This window comes from Suricata suricatta, chromosome 12, assembly GCF_006229205.1.
Source record: "Suricata suricatta isolate VVHF042 chromosome 12, meerkat_22Aug2017_6uvM2_HiC, whole genome shotgun sequence".
Taxonomy (NCBI): domain Eukaryota; kingdom Metazoa; phylum Chordata; class Mammalia; order Carnivora; family Herpestidae; genus Suricata; species Suricata suricatta.
The window spans coordinates 21,631,981-21,648,720 of record NC_043711.1 but is presented as its reverse complement, the minus strand read 5'-3'; the positions used below and the strand labels follow the sequence as shown (position 1 = coordinate 21,648,720).

The following is a 16,740-nucleotide window of genomic DNA, read 5'->3' as shown; positions in this document are numbered from 1 at the left end:
TGTGTGTGGAGTGAGCTCCCCTCTCTTTCTGCACCGAGCCTTCCCGAGGTGGCCACGTCAGGGCACGCCAGGCCTAAGGGACACTGGGTTCCTATAGGCCACCCCCGCCCCCACTTCCACTTGGCCACCTGCATCCCTGTCTGTTGGCTGGGCAGCAGGCTTTAACATAAAACCTGATTTCATTCTTTACAAGCTGGAAAGAATGGTCTCCTCCCTAAACCCAACTTCCAAGTAGGTGAGAAAGAGACCATCCTGCTGAAGTCTTCCTGTCATTAGAGAAGGGCAGGCTCCCATCTGGGATGCCTGGGGGATAAGTCTCCTTGGATTGTACCAGAGTGCCTTTTGCACAAAGGAAATCCTTGAATGTTCAAAGAAAAAGAAGTGAACAAAACTTTTCCCACTTTGGGATCTTTTTTTTTATCCATGAGACACTGGACTAACGCATGTCTATATCTTGCATAGAAGTCTTCATCTGGAAGGTCTGGTGGGGCGTTCCTGTTGGATGGGAGGGGACTGAGTGCTTTCGAGGCTGCAGAGCTGTGTTCCTCTATTTACTTGCTCTTGGTGGAAACTTGTGGGTCATTCGGATGCAGCAATAATGGATGCAGAGCAGATGTGGGGTCAAACTCAAGTGAATATGGCACATGGGGGTGGGAGTGGGGAGGAAAACAAAAAGGCAGCCTGATGTAGCTTCTCTCCCACTCTCTCTCTTCCCACAGAGGGTGGGAGAGAAGGCTGGCTTTAATGAAGATGGATGGACAGATGGGAACTGCACACTCATTCAGACCGCAGAGGCCAGAGGACACCGGGTGCCGAGCTCCTACCCACGCGCGGATCCCGCAGCTCAAGCCATTCCTCTTCATGTAGAAGGGGACACCGCAGTGCCTCGGGACGGAGCCCAGGGGGCTGAAAACCGTAGCGCATCTGTGTGCCCTTGAGAACCATTCCACGGGGAGCAGAGAGTGTGGACCAGTTGTGATCCTGCTCAGACAGACTGCACTCTACGCAGCACAAGCACGCACATGCCTACTTCCGTCTCCCACGCTCACACTCCACTTCCCATGAGCAATCCGTCCATCAGCGTGTGGCACCCGGGGCGCGGCGAGAAGCGGCTCATCCCACTTCTCAGCAGGCTGTGCCCATGTCTGTGTACTTGGCCTAGTGACACTGTGGGTGCCACTGTCATTCCACCCCGTGTCCCTAGCTGCTACGTCATCACGTAAGCTATGTCATCACATAATATTTCATCACACAGAAAGAAGAGCCTCCTCATGCTTACTGAATGTAGAGTGGCAAATCATATTTAAAGCCCTTCTAGAGCAGAGGTAGCCGAAAATGTAATTAGAATTAGCTAATTCTTCTAGGAGACACAAATTTTCTATTTTTAATGTTTGCTTCAGAATCCAATGCACTTTCAGAATTTACCTGTCAAGATCATGAACACAATATAATTTTCTAGGCTGTACACTCAACATAAATTATAGCCATAGCCTCCGCTCCCAACAGAACCAGATGAAAAATGTGCTGGTATTATCATCTAACAGGAAACGTTTGAATTTCCCCAAGGAAATGAAACACTTTCTACAAACAACACAGTGAAAAACATTTAGGAGAAAAACATTATCGTAAAACATAACGTAATAGTCTTTTACCCCATGACTTAGAAATGAAGTTTCAGCATATGAACCTGCAACTTAAAAGACTTGGGGAAGCCCAACCATGAAATGTGATAATTAATTACTTGGCCACATATTGTTTTTCAGGTTTTAAGACATCAACACAGTCTATCCAGCCACTTAGAGCAGGAACTGAAGCCATCTGATTGGGAAGTCTTGGGGATTCAGGAAAGGGATAACTCTGTATCCAGGTGCTCATCATACATGTCTTCCCCAGAAAAAAGAAGGATCTCATAACACAGGGCTAACCTGGTTCCTGGAAATAATGACAAAACCATCCCTGAAAGAGTATGCTTCCCCATCCAGAGAAGTCAGCAGGTCCTACCAAGCCCACCAACTAGAATCCGAGAACAGCAAGCAGTTTCCTACAGGCGGAGGGAGCCATGGCACTCTGAGATCCGGCCAGTCTAGATCTCCAGGCCCAGAGCCACTTTAAGGAAGCACCTTCAGAAACTCGGTGATCACACCTCCTCCTTTGCTCCCGACCTGGCCACACTGCCCTCCAGAGCCCATGGATGGACCAGAGGCCTGTTCAAGTCTGCAAACACGTCTTTTCCATTTGCTTTGTCTCTCTAAGGCTACTTGTGAACCGTGATCACTTTGGCGGACTGGATGGGCCAGAAGGGAAAGTTTTACTCACAAATTCCACAGCTTGAGACAGTGGTGGGCTATTGGACTGGGCCTCTGATTCACTGAGCCATCTTTAGGACAGGTGATCAGAGAAACAAAAGATCAGAAACTGTCCCCAGCTGCTTCCCCAGCTCAGCAGCTGCCTGGGCAGAGCGGATGCTTCCTCATGAATCCTCAGGTCACTGTCACACAAGGTCATCTGCTAACCCAGCATCTGCACGTGTATCACATTCCTTCACTCACGGCCATTCACGCTCCCATTCTCTCTCTCAGCGAGGCCACAGACCAGCCCTCACCGCACCTCACCGTCACTCTGGACACAAAACAATGCTGGGCACCTCTCCCCGGAATGGACTACTAGAAGGTCTATACCACACTGAACCCTGCTAATAACCACACGGCCCAATTTAAGACATGTGGTAAGAGGGACATCAAAGCAATTTTCAAGTAAACAAATTAGCAGGGAAAAAAATTCTCTTATTCCTGATGGACTTGGAGCACTGGAGGAGCAGAGATGATGGGGCTTTTGATTAGTTTGGACAGGTGTTTCTGACAGCTTGCCACCTCTGTAGTTCCCTCTTGCCGGTTCTTAACGTCTTCTCATTCCCTCTTCACCCTGCTTTTCTCCATCACCAGTGCTCGCTCACGGGCTTTCCTACCTGGCCCCTCTTCCTACAGGCTTCACGGAGACCCCTTCCTCCACATGCCTGCTTCCCGGGCCAGAGCCCGTGCCTGGGCTTACCCAGGATTCTACATCCTCAAAGGCATGGACCCTGGCTGGAACCAAAGGTTCCTGAAGGCTGCATCTACACTCCGGGAGCCCAGGCCAGGCCTGGCACAGGGGGAGGGACCAGAGGCTGGCCTGGGCACAGAGCAGTATTTGCACAGCGCAAAGAGACACACCACAACACACGTGCGTACACACATAGGCACGTACACACACACCAGGAGGTGATGGATGTTACTGAAATGGACCAAAAACCAACAAGCAGTGGGGTAAGAAACAAACAGAAACAAAACAAAGCACTTGCGTTCGGATGGAGAGCTGTTTCCGGGGCAGCTAGGGCCTGAGCCCAGGGCCGGGGGGTGGGGAGGTGGGTGCCTGCCTAAGGTTACTGCCTTTGGAGAAGCCTGGAGGAGACAGGGTGCAAGGCCAGCACCGGCCCCCCGCCCACCAGGGCTGTGCCTCTGCTGCTGTCCTGGGGGCCCTGCCACACGGGCCACGGCAGGTGCGGGCACAACAGAGAAAAAGCAAGGAGAGGGAAGCACTTACCTCGGAGCCCAGAAAGGACTAGTCCACATTTGGGGGTGTGTGCGGTATCTCAGTTTAAACAAAATCCTTGTGGCACTGCTCAACCATGAATAGTCAGCTCTCTAGTATTTCAAATAAGCTTGTAAAATCGTTAGTGAAAAGAAAAGAAAACAAAAGGACAATTCACCTGTAGGGCAATGGTGGTGTTCTTCGCAGGATATTTTCCCACCAGGCCTTGTTCTTTCCGTTTCTTGAATTTCCTAAAGTAGTCCTGTATCAGGAAAGTGGCATAGAACTTCCCCACGGTTACCTCATCATCTAAACGGAGAGACCAGACAGAGCTCTCCCGAATCAGCACATTTGCACCAGGAGCCTAAACTCTCACCTGGGGCTGGGGGTGGGGGGTGGGGCAGGACTGTGCACAAGGCACTGAGCTCTGGGCTGAGACACAGGAGACTAAATCTAGCAAAAAGCAAGGTTTTGCAAAGCAGTTAAGGCTCAAAATTAGAGTCAGTCATATGAACTGATACTCAAAGTTGCAGAAAACAATATGTTCATCGTGAGTTTATTAGAGCAGAGTATTAGTAACACTATGAAGTGCTGTCTTGGTTATTTACTCAAAATAAAAATTACAAAACAAAAATAGGCTTCCTGGGTCCTATTTTCACTCCTGCGCATAGGGATTTGCGTGTGTAATTACCATGAATACTGAGGGCAATTAAGCACCCAAATCCCGATGCCTGGAGATAAAGACAGAGACCTCAGAAAGTGACAGACAAGCTCGGAAGAGGAGGAAGGTTCAGGAAAGTGGCTGCAAACCCAGATTTTCATGTGCCCCCGTGACTCTGTTTCAATAGCCTCCATATGCCATTTCTGCGTTTGTAACCCAGAGCTGCCTGTTTTCGGCACAGAGAGTGACAGCTCCAACTAACCTTGGAGTTGAGTTTATTTCTGCTTTGTTTGGAAACAACTCCAGCATGTACCGCTGGGGGCTGGAACTCTGCTGGGCATTTTAAAGGTGATGCATGAGGCAGAATAGAGGCGCTGGCTGTCTCACAGTAAACCACGGCCGTGGTGCCAGTGTGCCCAGAGGTCTCCACCAGCCCTGCTCTCCGGGGGTGCATGCCCCCAGATCTGCAGTGGCTCCTGGGCAAGAAGCTTAGGGCCCCAGGGCTTGCAGAGGTTGAGAAGGGGAAGGGTTGCCAACCCTCAGGCTTTAGGACATGAACTCACACCCAGGCCACCCTCCCAAGAGTGGTGGACTGATCTGGGGTAAGGGGCATGTGGAGCCATGAGCACCACAGGAGATGAAGGCCCGAAGCACGCGGCCTCCTGTGAAGGCGGTCCTAAGTGCCTGGGCTGGATGACAGTGAGTGGCAGCAGCGTGCCGGCAGCGGCATCCACTGCAATGGATGGTGGAACACGATGGGTTGGGGGCCACTGCAACCTCCCATATTCACTCACGCATCCTGGGTGGGGTTCAGTTGTGCCCATGTCTGGACCCCACAGGGCTGCTGTGGGGACCTCTCCAAGCTTCTGTGCCAGAAGCCGCTCAGGGTCACTGAGCAAGAAGATGCCTTGGGGCAGCAGCCTTGGGAAGTGTGCTGCGTTCCTCCCAAGCCCCAACCAGGAAGTCCGGACTGGTGTAGGGGTCACCAAGGTGACAAAGGCTTCCAGTAACTTGTAAAATCATGTCCCACATCAGTCTCAGGCTGGTCCAAATGGCCTAACGATGCACTGTCCATGGCCAAGGTGGCGAGAGATGAACAGACCGTCCAGGTCTGGAGACTTCAACCTTGCTTAGCTCCCAAGCCACTCCCAGTCTTGCCCAGGATGCGTCTGGAATACTGGTTCTAGCTGCTGCTACTGGTGAGCACCCACATTCCCACAGGAACTCTGTGCGGGTCTCATACCTCTTCACGACCACTCTGAGATGGGGGTGGTTGGCCCCTCCAGCTGGTGGGGTGGGACTGAATGACCTGCCCTGGTCAGCAGAGCTGGGATGTGACCCAGGGCAGCAGGCACCCCTAGCCTGGGCTTTCCTTCTCCTTGTCCTTGTTACCTGCCCCCCAGGGACAGTCCAGCTCTGGCCACACAGAGAGGCTTCTTTGGGCCTGCCTCCCCAACAAGCCTCTGTACGGAGCTGCGTGCAGCAGGCAGGCTCACAGCCGCCGGCTGACCACCCAGGGAGCCCTGGACAACTCTGCCTGCAGTACCACAGCTGTCCCCTGCAGCCCAGGGTGTCACGTCTTCTCTGTGGGCTCTCAGAGAAAACATACTGGGTCTACAGAAGGCCCACCTCACTCCACACTGGGGTGCTTCCCCCAAATGCAGGTCTAACTCTCTTCTCCCTTCAGCCCAAATGGGAGGGGCCCCGGGGCTCCTGAGGGACGGTCTTGGCTCTCCCTGGCCCAGATCCGGGGGCAACAGGGTGCTCAGTGCAGAGGGCTCAGCGCAGACTGTGGTTCCGCCCGAGCGGCCGCTCCAGAGCACAGGCAGGCCCACCACGTGGGCTCCACCGGGATGCTGAGCTAACTGAGGCTGGGCTGAGGACAAGCTCTTAAGAACAGGAAGAGTCAAAGCTACAGCAGGTTAGAAAAGGAAGGGTCAGAAGGAACAGATGCAGTGAGGCCATCCGGGCTCAGGCCTGGAGAGAAAGAGATGGGGTCAGCTTTTTGCTCTCTTCAGGGCAATGGAGCCAAAGGTCCAGATCAAGGAGTGGAGGCCCAAAGGCAAGGACAGCATCTGGGAGGAGAGGGGACTTCTAAAGAAAGGGCGAAGAGCCCCGAAAAGCTGGATGACTAAAGAGCAGAGCAGAGAGAGAATATGAGCAAGATGCGGAGACGGGCAAGGAGACCAGCTAGCCCAGGTGATAGAGAGAATGGACAGGTGTGTCTGCGGCCTCAGGCCCCTGCACTGCTCCTCCGGGGCTGGCTTCTGGGTGTCGCCTCCTTCTCAAGCTGGTGGTGACCAGGGAGCCACCTCTCACCTCCCCCTGGGCTACAAAGCTCCGCTGTCACCAGTCCTGTAAGGGGCTCCCTGAGTGCCCCACATGGGCCGGTCCCAGGCTCCGGGAGCAGCCAGCCTGGCTGGGTCTGCTGCTCTGAGAGGGTTCCAGCCTGCGGGACACTGAGCCCCTCAGCCCTGGGGAGCAACCCGTCTGCTGGCCAGAGGACTGGCCCGACACTCCCATTTTCCAAGTGTGCCACGATGTGGGCGAGCCTGGGAACCCCTGATCTACTAGAAGAGAAAAGAGAAAAACAAGAGCCAAATGGTGAATGCAGGCACTAAACCGTGCCCTGCACCTCATTCAGAGTCTGTCCCCTGATGCCTGAGAGGCACTGCCGCGTGAACCTCGTCTTACCGAGACGGGCCAGGGTGAGCACCAAGGAACATATCAATGATGGTTGCTCCCACGACTTCCTACCTCCTACCAAGGTTCCCACTGCCTTCTTCCTGGGTTCCCCCGAGCCCTCTGCTGCCATTCTGGCTAGAATAACACCTGTTGTCCTAAATCTCGATCTTTTCTAAGAAATAGAGAGAGAAGGCCAGCTCCAGTGATGGAGCCAAGAGATCAGAGGGATATGTAGCCTCTGCTGGCAGTCTGGCAGGGCTGAAAGTGACCTGTTTTTCAGAGGAGGGGCGCTTACAGGGTGAGCCAAACTCAAGACCTTCTCTTTCTGGTATAATTAAGCTTCACAGTGACGTGAAGACGCTCGCCAAGATGTTGGGGTGGGACTGGTTTGCGAAGAAGGCGGTGTGTGAGCAGAGGTGAGGTGGGGCGGGGAGGGAGGTTTACTCGGAGGGGCGCAGCCGCTATTCTGAAGCATGCATCTGTGTTTCAGAAACATCGTAGGGGAATACGGCTTCCGAGAGATAACCCTGATTCCATGCCACCGCCCTAAAACAGAATTGCTTCAGAATATTCTGAAAGACTGAGACTTGAAAGGAATGGAGGCTGCAGAAAAAGCTCAAGCACATTGTTACAACAATTTTCAGAAAGCAATTTATCTAAGCCATGCGAGCACTGGGTGCGGCAGCTGCGAGGAAAAGAACGAAAACCAAAGTCGTTTTAAATGTGCAGTATCCGTTCTCCTGGGAAGACCCAAATTCCCTATGTGGGCGTTTGGAGGTTTTGTTGGCAGTGGTGTTTGGTGTCTTGGAGGGTTTGCCTGTTTGTTTGCTTTCCCTTAATCATGTCTTTGGGGCCATCGTCCTCTTCTCTGAGCAGGTGGCTACGCCAGCTACGGGGGACTCCCTCCAGTGGCAAAAGCTCACATTGCTCTTGCTTCATGCAGAGGGCCAGAGCTGGCCACCATGAGGCTGTTGGTCTGTCTGTCTCTCTCTCTGCCACCCAAGAGCCAGAACTGTCAGCTTCTCAGAGAGAGAGAGGCCTTGGCCACTGTCCTGGCCTGGGGTCCCGGAATCGGCTTCTAGGCCTGAGCCAGGGCCAACCTGGAACGCTGCCAGAGAGGTGACACTAGAAAAGTTCTGTTGGTCCCAAAAGCACACTGAGCACTTACAATGGGCCGGGGGCGGCTAGAATGTGGGTGTGGTGGCACTAAAAACGCACGGATGCTGCACCTTTAAAACGTGAAAATAAAATAGTCACAAAACAACCACCTCCACGTCTAAGTCCGGTGTACTTAAACAAAACATGGAAAAACAGCATATATATTATATATATGTGTGTCATATATATATATACATCTGAGAAACTTTAGTCAGTTATTTTATGACAAATAACAAAAGGAAATAAGCATGCCTGTTAGTTCTGTCTCTAAACTCCAGTTGAAGGGACATTTGGGCTAATTACAATGGTAAATTCGGTCTGGAGAAGAACATTTCAAAAATACCATTTTCTGAAAGCTATCTATTTCTTCTGAAATCTTTTCAACAGTATGTTGAAGGATAGATGGAAACTAGTTTTAAATATTTCATTTTGGTCAAAAAATATAAGCTTTTCGTTTTGCAACTATAAGCTCATTCTCCAATGGTAATTCCTCCACCAACGAGAAAAACCCTGCTCTAGCCATCTGTGTCTTGGGTTTCCTTCCCCCTGAAGCCTCTCCTTTTCTGGAGTGGTTCTCCTGTTACCCCAAATCATGACACCAAGAGGCCGAAGAGCCTTCTCTAGCTGTGGGACTGAATGCTCTAGTGGATACATAAAGCATTCTGCAAACACACTGTGGGCTGGCTAGAGGTACTTTCATTAGAAACAATGCGTTGGTCAAGAACTACTTAGGAAAGAGATTGCACTGACCACCAGCTGGAGGGACAACTTGGTCAAGCAGTTTCATGCTGGTTTTCTTCCAGATTTTCTTGATCACAGCTCGGAGTTCTTCATTAGCTTGTTCCAGGTTCCCTGAATCCAGAAAGCAAGAGGGGGACACAAGCCTTGTGTGTCTTAGCCAGCTCTCCTGTCTGTTCCCACCAAGGCTGCCTCCCTCCCAGCCTGGCCTGCCGCACAGCCCTCTGATGGGGTGGGCTCCCGTCTCCCCAAGGCTCTCCAGTGGGGGTCACAGGCAAATGGTGGGCAAGCCTTGCACCGGGCAGGCACTCCACAGTGGGAACTGCCATATTTTATTCTGGACTTCAAGGTCTACGCAGTCTGATCTGTCCTTTCCTCCCACAGCCAAGACCCACCCCCTCTTCCCACCGCCTCCAGAACACCTTCTCCTTCTCTGCTGCCTTCATCCTTCAAGATTAGACTAAATTTCACCCAAATGAGATTCTCTCTCAATTCCTACTGCATGTACTCCTCAGCACCACGGAATCCTGGTCTTTCATTACATGGGCTGATGCCTGTCTCCCTCACTGAACTGTCAGTACCTAAGACCACCCTGCCTTCTGCATCACACTGCGACACTGGCTGGGCCAGCTATGGGGAGCACCCTGCAAGGGGTACCTGGGAGCTTGCAGAGACTGGGGAGGTTCCCCTAGCACTCTGGGGCCGCTAGCAAAGAGCTGTCTGCAGGTTGCAGGGGCGCCTTGCTGGCCACACTTCCTTTTGGGCCAAGGGTGGCAGCAGTTGGCTCCCTCACAGCCTCCACATTCCCACCTCTGATCTCTCCTCAACCTGCTTTCTGTCCCATCTCTGAAGTCATCACCGAACCAACCCCAGTGACCATGCTCCAGGCCTGGGTGTGGCCATGAAGACCACTCCAGTTTGGTCTCAGCTGGGGAAAGGCTGCTTCCAATAGCCCGCAGGTGCCGCTCTGTGCCCGCACCGCAGAGGCGCTCCTGCGGGCCTCCTCCCGTCTCATCCTCAGGCCTTCTGATGCAGGCCTATTTATTTCCTTTCAATAGAGAACAGAGCTACAGCTCAGCATGATGGAGTCTCTCTCCAAAGATCACACAGTAGGAAGGGAAGGCAGCTGGAGGGGATGTATTCGTGATGGTCCTATCTCTGCTCCAACCTTCCATTTCTCCTGCGCTGCAGCAAGCAGTGGCAGAGGCAGGGGTCACCTCAAAACTCTCAGGGACAAAGTGAAGCATAAAGGCAGGCGGGAAGGGATGGGGAAGGCAGGGACAGCCAGCTGGCCCGGCACTCACCACCCCTTCCCCTGGGAAGGCCCAGAGGGGAGAACCCAAGGTGGGGTAGGGAGTCCCCCTCTCGTGCACCACCTGTCCTGTCCCGGAGAGGCTCACCTTCCGTCTTGATTTTAAGAGCTGTTCGAACCAAAGCAAACAGGGTTGCGTTAAACATGACTGTGCCATCACTGTTGAGAGGCATGTTCATGGCAACAAGTCTCTGTAAACAGAAAGAAGTTTCTCAGCAGAAGGCGAGTGCTGGCTGATGACCTCCCTTTCGGTGTTTATTCCATGTTAATCCCTCACCTCTCTGCAGTCTACACTCGGTTCAATTCAACAACTCTTTTTTTTTTTTTAAGGTTTATTAAAGACAGAGAGAGAGCAAGCGAGTGAACGAGCACAAGCTGGGGAGAAGAAAGAGAGAAAGGGGACAGAGGCTCCAAAGCGGGCTCCATGCTGACAGCATGCGGGGCTCAAACTCAGGAACCCTGAGATCATCACCTGGGCTGCAGCTGGATGCTCAACTGACTGAGTCACCCAGTTGCCCCTCAGTTCAACAACTCTTGAGGGAAGCGCCCACCATCTGGGTGTTTTATCATGAAATGCAAATGCTGCCACTAAATGGTGTGCTTGGCATGGTTTTAACCTCCACTGTTTAATCACCTCACTGTTCAAGTCTTCTTTCCCCTTCTGCTAAGCGGCCATCCCTGCATCCTGAGGTCAGGCCTCCGTTTAGGGCACATCCTTAAGGCTGTCATAAGGGGTGAAATGATAAACCAGGTACAACCAGCCAGGCACAAGGCAGGGGACTTGGATCCTCACTGTCCATAACACAGGAGTGTCCTTCAGGGAACCCTGCCTGGTGGGGCCGTCATAGTGTTTTCTACAAGTTCACGTGGTGGCTCGGTCTGGTCTTCCAGAGCAGGACCCCCACTTCCTGCTTCTTTTCCCTCTCCTCGTCCCTCAAACACCAGCACTGAGCTGGGGAGGGGACTGGAGTGAGTGACCTCTCTGGGCCCCAGTTATCTCCCTGTAAATGCAGGTGGCACACCCAGCTGGGATTAAGGGAGATGATGGATGCTAAGGTTTCAGGAAGTGCCTGGCTCATGGTCAGAGCTGAGTTAGGTGCATGTATTAGTTAATAGTTCCTAACTTCTTGTTTTGGCTGGCAAGGCATCCTAAGAGATTTGTGACACTTTCTCTTCCCGGTTGACAACCTGGAACCTTGTGTTCACATGAATCATCACACCTAAATTTCGAGTCCTGTTACCCACCATGCCTGTCTTAGCGCCGGCAGCCAGGAGAGCCAGTACAAACATTCGCTTTTCCCAGCAAGTTCCCGAATCAGCAAAATGGACCACTTTGTGCCTCAAGGATACTTAGATCCTTTATGTACAAAGGTCCAGAAACATAAACACAAAACGATAGCCCTGAGCTGGAACCCATCTTGTTTTTGGAAAGCAGAAAAGAGGCTGGTACTGGAAAATTTATGAAAAAAAAAGTCAACTTTGGTGGCTTATTCTCTGTACCTACATCCCAGAGTCCAGGCTATAGAGAAGCGAAGACATTGGCAAAGATCCCAAGGACTTGCCAATGGGGATTTCTGGACTTTCAGGGCAGGGAACAGTTTTTCTCCAAAGATTTCTTTGAAAGCCTAAAATACAGTGTTAGACCCCACTCTGTTACCATGGGTTCTGTCTAGAGCTGGCCCTGCAACCCAGAGTGGTAACACCCCTGACCCCAGAGTCACATCGGACCCGGGGGGAGAGGGCCCAGCTGTTGTGTGGACTGGCTGGATTCCCAGGGGCAGAGTTGCAGTTTCTGTCTCCTTCAGAGAGGAGAACTCTCTTCTGTTGCACTGTTACACAGACTCAAAGGGACTCCCCGTGAGCTCTACAGGAGAACAAACCTCAGCCAGGGCTCACGGACAGCGTGGTCTGGTGTGAAAACTATCGGGGCAGGGTGGGGGATCTGGACCCACCCCGAGAGGCCATTGCTGGCGCATGGCTCACGGGAACAGGCGCTCTGGCAGCAGAGGGACATGCTGCCACATCCACGGTCCCTCAAGCGAGGAAACGTGCAGGGCACCAAGTCTTCTCCATTCTACTTCCTGGGCAGAGCTCAGGCTGGCAGAGCCCTCCTCTGCTCCCGCCCCCACCGCCCTTGCTCTGGCTCCTGTCATTTCACACAGAGACTCCAGCACCTCTCAGGGTGGTCCCCTGCCCCAGTTTACTCCCCCATCGCCGAGAGGTGACTTCCCACCACGCAAGTCCACCCGGGCTCCTGGAGCCACACCGGCTTGTGCCCGCAGTTCTCTGCCACTTTCTCCTGTGTTCCAGCCACACCAGTGACTCTCCATTTGCCAACCTGGTGACCGTTCTCCTGCCTCTGCACTTGAGCTCTCCGTGCTCCCTGTCTGCAGCGCCCTTCCTGCTCCCACCAACTCCTGCTCCTCTCCTGCTGGACTTGACACAAATGTCACTTCCCCTCCCTTCCCACCCCGGGGACAAATTACTTAATTCCCTTCCTGTTCTTACTGTCCCTGACAGGGTGTCCAAGGGTTACAAATAGGATAGCTCCTCGGGACAGGAACCACATATTCTTTGTCTCTGCGTCCCCGGCATGCCTGATGGAAGGCTTGGCGGAATGTCACTTAAGGTTTGTTGAATGAAGCAGGGAGTCCCTGCAGAGAGGCCATCAGACACGCAGACAGGACACTTACCTTACAGGCTACTCTGTGTGGGCATAACTTCCCAAACCCCAGGGGAGGCTGGATACGGCGGAGCAGAGTGACCACATCAAGGTGCTTGATCCTTCCCCTGGAGACAAAGTACAGCGGGAGGTCCAGGGGGGCGCTGGCCGGCCTCAGCTCTCAGCCCTTCCCACCTTCCACAGGAAATCACAGCCAACACTCCAGAAACAGCCCACACAAGTCACATGGGATCCTTTTCAACTTACTTTGCCTCAGGGTCGTATTCTGACCATATTCTTTTGAATTCATCTAAATGATGAGGCCCCAGAATAGACCAGTCCCGGGTCAAATAATCAAAGTTGTCCATGATGACAGCCACAAACAGGTTGATGATCTAAGGAAGCAAATCAGAGCAGAGCAACTTCAGGTGTAGTGGCATGGGTAGGGTTAGACCCTAGTAAGGCCCCCCTAATTATAAGGGTCATGAAACATTTGGAACCCATTTCTCTAAGAGATGCAGTGAAAACTTTCTTTACAAAAAACGTTTAAGAACAAGGCAGGCTTGCAGCTTTACAAAATGACTTTGGAATAGTCCTGGGGGTGGGGCAGGCGGCTGTATCATCTGGCCTTTGTGAAGCACACTGCAGTTTTACAGGTTCATTGCCACCAAATAACTCACCCTGTTAAGTCACTGCTAACATGCAGTGGCTTTGAAACTTTTATAAAGACACCAGCAAGCCTAGAAGCTTGGTGACTGTCCTAAGCCTGTTAGTGAACCTCAAACCCCTGTTCACAACGAAGGTGCTGGTGACACATCTGGCGAAGCAAAACCTCCAACGGCCAAATGAAGCCTAGAGTGCTCGTCCACATAAAATAGCCTACAGCAGGGGCGCCTGGCTGGCTCAGTTGGTTGAGTGTCTGACTTTGGCTCAGGTCATGATCTCGTGGTTCACGGGTTTGAGCTCCATGTCAGGCTCTGTGCTGACAGCTCAGAGCCTGGAGCCTGCTTCAGATTCTGTGCCTCTGTCTCTCTCTGCCCCTCCCCCGCTCATGCTCTGTCTTACTCTCTCTCAAAAATAAATAAAACATTTTAAAAAATTTTAAAAACTACCCCCACAGGATATTGCGATGGGGCAATATCCATGATCTGACTCCCAAATGCTACCCAAGCACCTGTCAGCTGAGAAAGGGAGCACTCGTGGTTACCCACCAGAAATGCGCAGAGCATGTAAAAACTGATGAAATAAACAATGGCGAAGTTGCTGCCACACGTGTACTCCTCCCCGGGGCTGTAGTCAGACTCGGGGTCACAGAGCTTCCCCGGCAGGCAGGCCAGCATGATCTCCTGCCAGGCTTCCCCCGTGGCACACCTGGTTTAGATGAGCAAGAGAAAGGGCGTAAGCAGGAGAAGGGACTTGAAGCTTAGACCTTTACGAAGTTAAGATTTTTTTTTTAAATAAAAGTTTTAAGTAGAACAAAATCTAAGTCATATGGGGGAGAGGCCAGTTTGAATTAGTGAAAATTCCTAAATTGAAATTCCTACTTATTTTCAAACTCAACTTCTCTGAGTTCACAGAGGCCCTGCTACACCTCCCTTTGATTTAAAATAATCATGTGAGGGGGCAATCTGTGTGGCTCAGTTAGTTAAGCATCCGACTTCGGCTCAGGTCATGATCTCACGGTCTGTGAGTTCAAGTCCCACATCAGGCTCTGTGTTGACAGCTCAGAGCCTGGAGCCTGCTTTAGATTCTGTGTCTCCCTTTCTCCCTCTCTGCCCCTATCCCGCCCTCACTCACTCATGCTTGCTCTCTCTCTCAAAAACAAAAACGTTAAAAAATAAAAAAATAATTTGATATTTGCACATCAATTTTTTTGTATAAATGGATGTTTGTTTCTGTCTTCTCTTTGAATGTTCATGTTTCGATCTTTAAATAATTATTACGTTTTAATGACCTAACATCAGACTTGATTAGATACCCATTCAATTTTGTTGAAAGCAAAGAACTGGAAACCACCCAACTGGCAAATGACTTGCTAGTCAATCACTAGAATCATTAGAAAGTATCTGTATAATTTCTAGAAAGTTCTCTCACCTCAAACCACCTTGTTTACAAAGTCAGTTCACTGGGGTTAAAAATAATCCTATAAAATCTCAAAGTCCACATCTTGGATGGTCCCTGTTGGCTGTGCAAAGGCCTTTCTGTTCCTGCTAAATCTCCTGCTAGTGATTAGGTGCATGTTCCCATGTGTCAGCTTATAGCCTATCATTTTCCTGGTGGCCTTAGGAGACCTACTAACCCACAAAGGGATAGCCAACCCTGTGGTCCAAATGGCCACAGCAATTTTTACCATCCAGTCAAGTTCCTCTGTGACTGAAATGCCAATGCCTCTGTTTGAGAATCCAAAATAAACTCAAAAAGCCACCCTGATCAACCCACAAAGGCCCCCACAGAACACACATGTCCCATGTCATACTGGAGCCTGGAGCTAGAGAGACACATGCCCTCACGGGGACGGGGATGTAGTCACCTGAAGAGCAGCAGCACCGCCTGGGGAAAGGTCTGGAAATTGTTGTTCCTGTTGATCTGGTTGTTATCTCTCATAGCAACCTTCCCAAACATCTAGGTGGAGAATCATTAGGGAAATAAAGATTTTGTCAAGCAAAAACCCCCAATAAACCCTCCCCCCTCAAATAAAACTCCCCACAAAACATATTCCGTATGTGAATTTAGAACTAACACAAGTTTGATCAACACCCACTAGGCCTTTCTCGTGGCGCTGGAGCTCTTCGGTCACTCAACAAACATGTGCCAGGCAGGGTGCTAACTCCTGGTGGCGCAGTGCTGAAGTCAGGCACACCCTCACCTTAGGGAGTAACCACCAGGACACCAGACAGAACGCCCCACCCCGAGGGCAGCTGGGAGGACCCAGATGGACAAGGGAGCATGTGATGTATCTGAGGCCAGGGCGTTGGGTCAGGGAAGGGCTCTGGAGCCAAGACATTTAGGGCCAGAACTGAAGAAGAAGCGGAAGCTGGTCAGGTGACAAGGATGGAGTGCTCAGGCAGAGGAAGCATGGGCTGCGAAGGAGCGGAGGCGACACGGCCCCGGAGCTCCAGGAAATGAACAGGACAGGTGTGAGCACAGGCAGAAGGTCCGCCTGCAGAGCAGCGTGGGGCCAGTGAGCCGTGGGGAGGAGGGCAGCCTCTACCTGATGGCCAGGGGAAGTCCGCTGTGGGCCTCGCAGGAGCCGGCCAGTTTAGAGGAGCGGGGCGCCCTGTAATGCCTCCCAAGCGCACTGGTGATGGAACATGCACTACGCAGCTCACAGTTCTCTGAGGCCACTTTCGTTTTGTAGGAGGACATCAGGTCACAGGGACCCTTCAGGGCACAGAGCATCCCGTGCTGACTTGCAGGTGCTCAAGTATGGGGACTCTTCGTTCCTAACTCCCAATAAGATTCCTAGTGAACTGCCAAGGTTCCTATGCCTTCGGATAAGTAAGCACAGCCGCCTCTCTGCTCTGGAGTCCCCCCCACCTCTTCGACATTCACATCCCCTCCTTGTCTGAGCAGAGAATGTGGCAGAGAGACCCCCAGGGGTCCAGCAGGCTCCTCTCCTCCTGGAGACTGCATGTGCCCCACTGGGGCTCAGCAAGGAACGAAGCCCCAAGCCCTTTTCTCCACCCCGGGAGAAGCGGGGAACAAGCTTGCCACGGTCACAGAAAGGCCTGGTTTCATGTTTTTTTTTAAGGGGGGGGGGAGGTGCTGCTGAGGTCAAATTAGGGTTCCTGTTCAGCCCCAGCCACAGCATCTGGGAGCAGTTAGTCTCAAGTAAGAATCTCACTTGGTTGTGATGAAACCAAACTTTCGGGCTATGAACAGACATCTGTACCACTAAATAACTTCTTAGTAACATCGGTATAAAAACTAGAATAATTACAGCTTCTTTTAAGTGCT

At 51.8% G+C, this 16,740-nt stretch overlaps 1 protein-coding gene across 1 annotated transcript in view; it reads right to left on the bottom strand.

The window, feature by feature from the left end:
- Nucleotides 1-16,740, bottom strand: part of CACNA1D (calcium voltage-gated channel subunit alpha1 D) — a 294,562-nt gene that overhangs the window by 19,456 nt on the left and 258,366 nt on the right. Inside the window, exons 35-41 of the mRNA XM_029917880.1 lie at nt 15,314-15,405; nt 13,995-14,154; nt 13,051-13,178; nt 12,815-12,911; nt 10,210-10,312; nt 8,822-8,923; nt 3,746-3,876 (exon numbers count right to left, since the gene is read on the bottom strand). Of these exons, the coding sequence (XP_029773740.1) occupies nt 3,746-3,876; nt 8,822-8,923; nt 10,210-10,312; nt 12,815-12,911; nt 13,051-13,178; nt 13,995-14,154; nt 15,314-15,405 (813 nt within the window). The remainder of the gene's footprint in view (nt 1-3,745; nt 3,877-8,821; nt 8,924-10,209; nt 10,313-12,814; nt 12,912-13,050; nt 13,179-13,994; nt 14,155-15,313; nt 15,406-16,740) is intronic.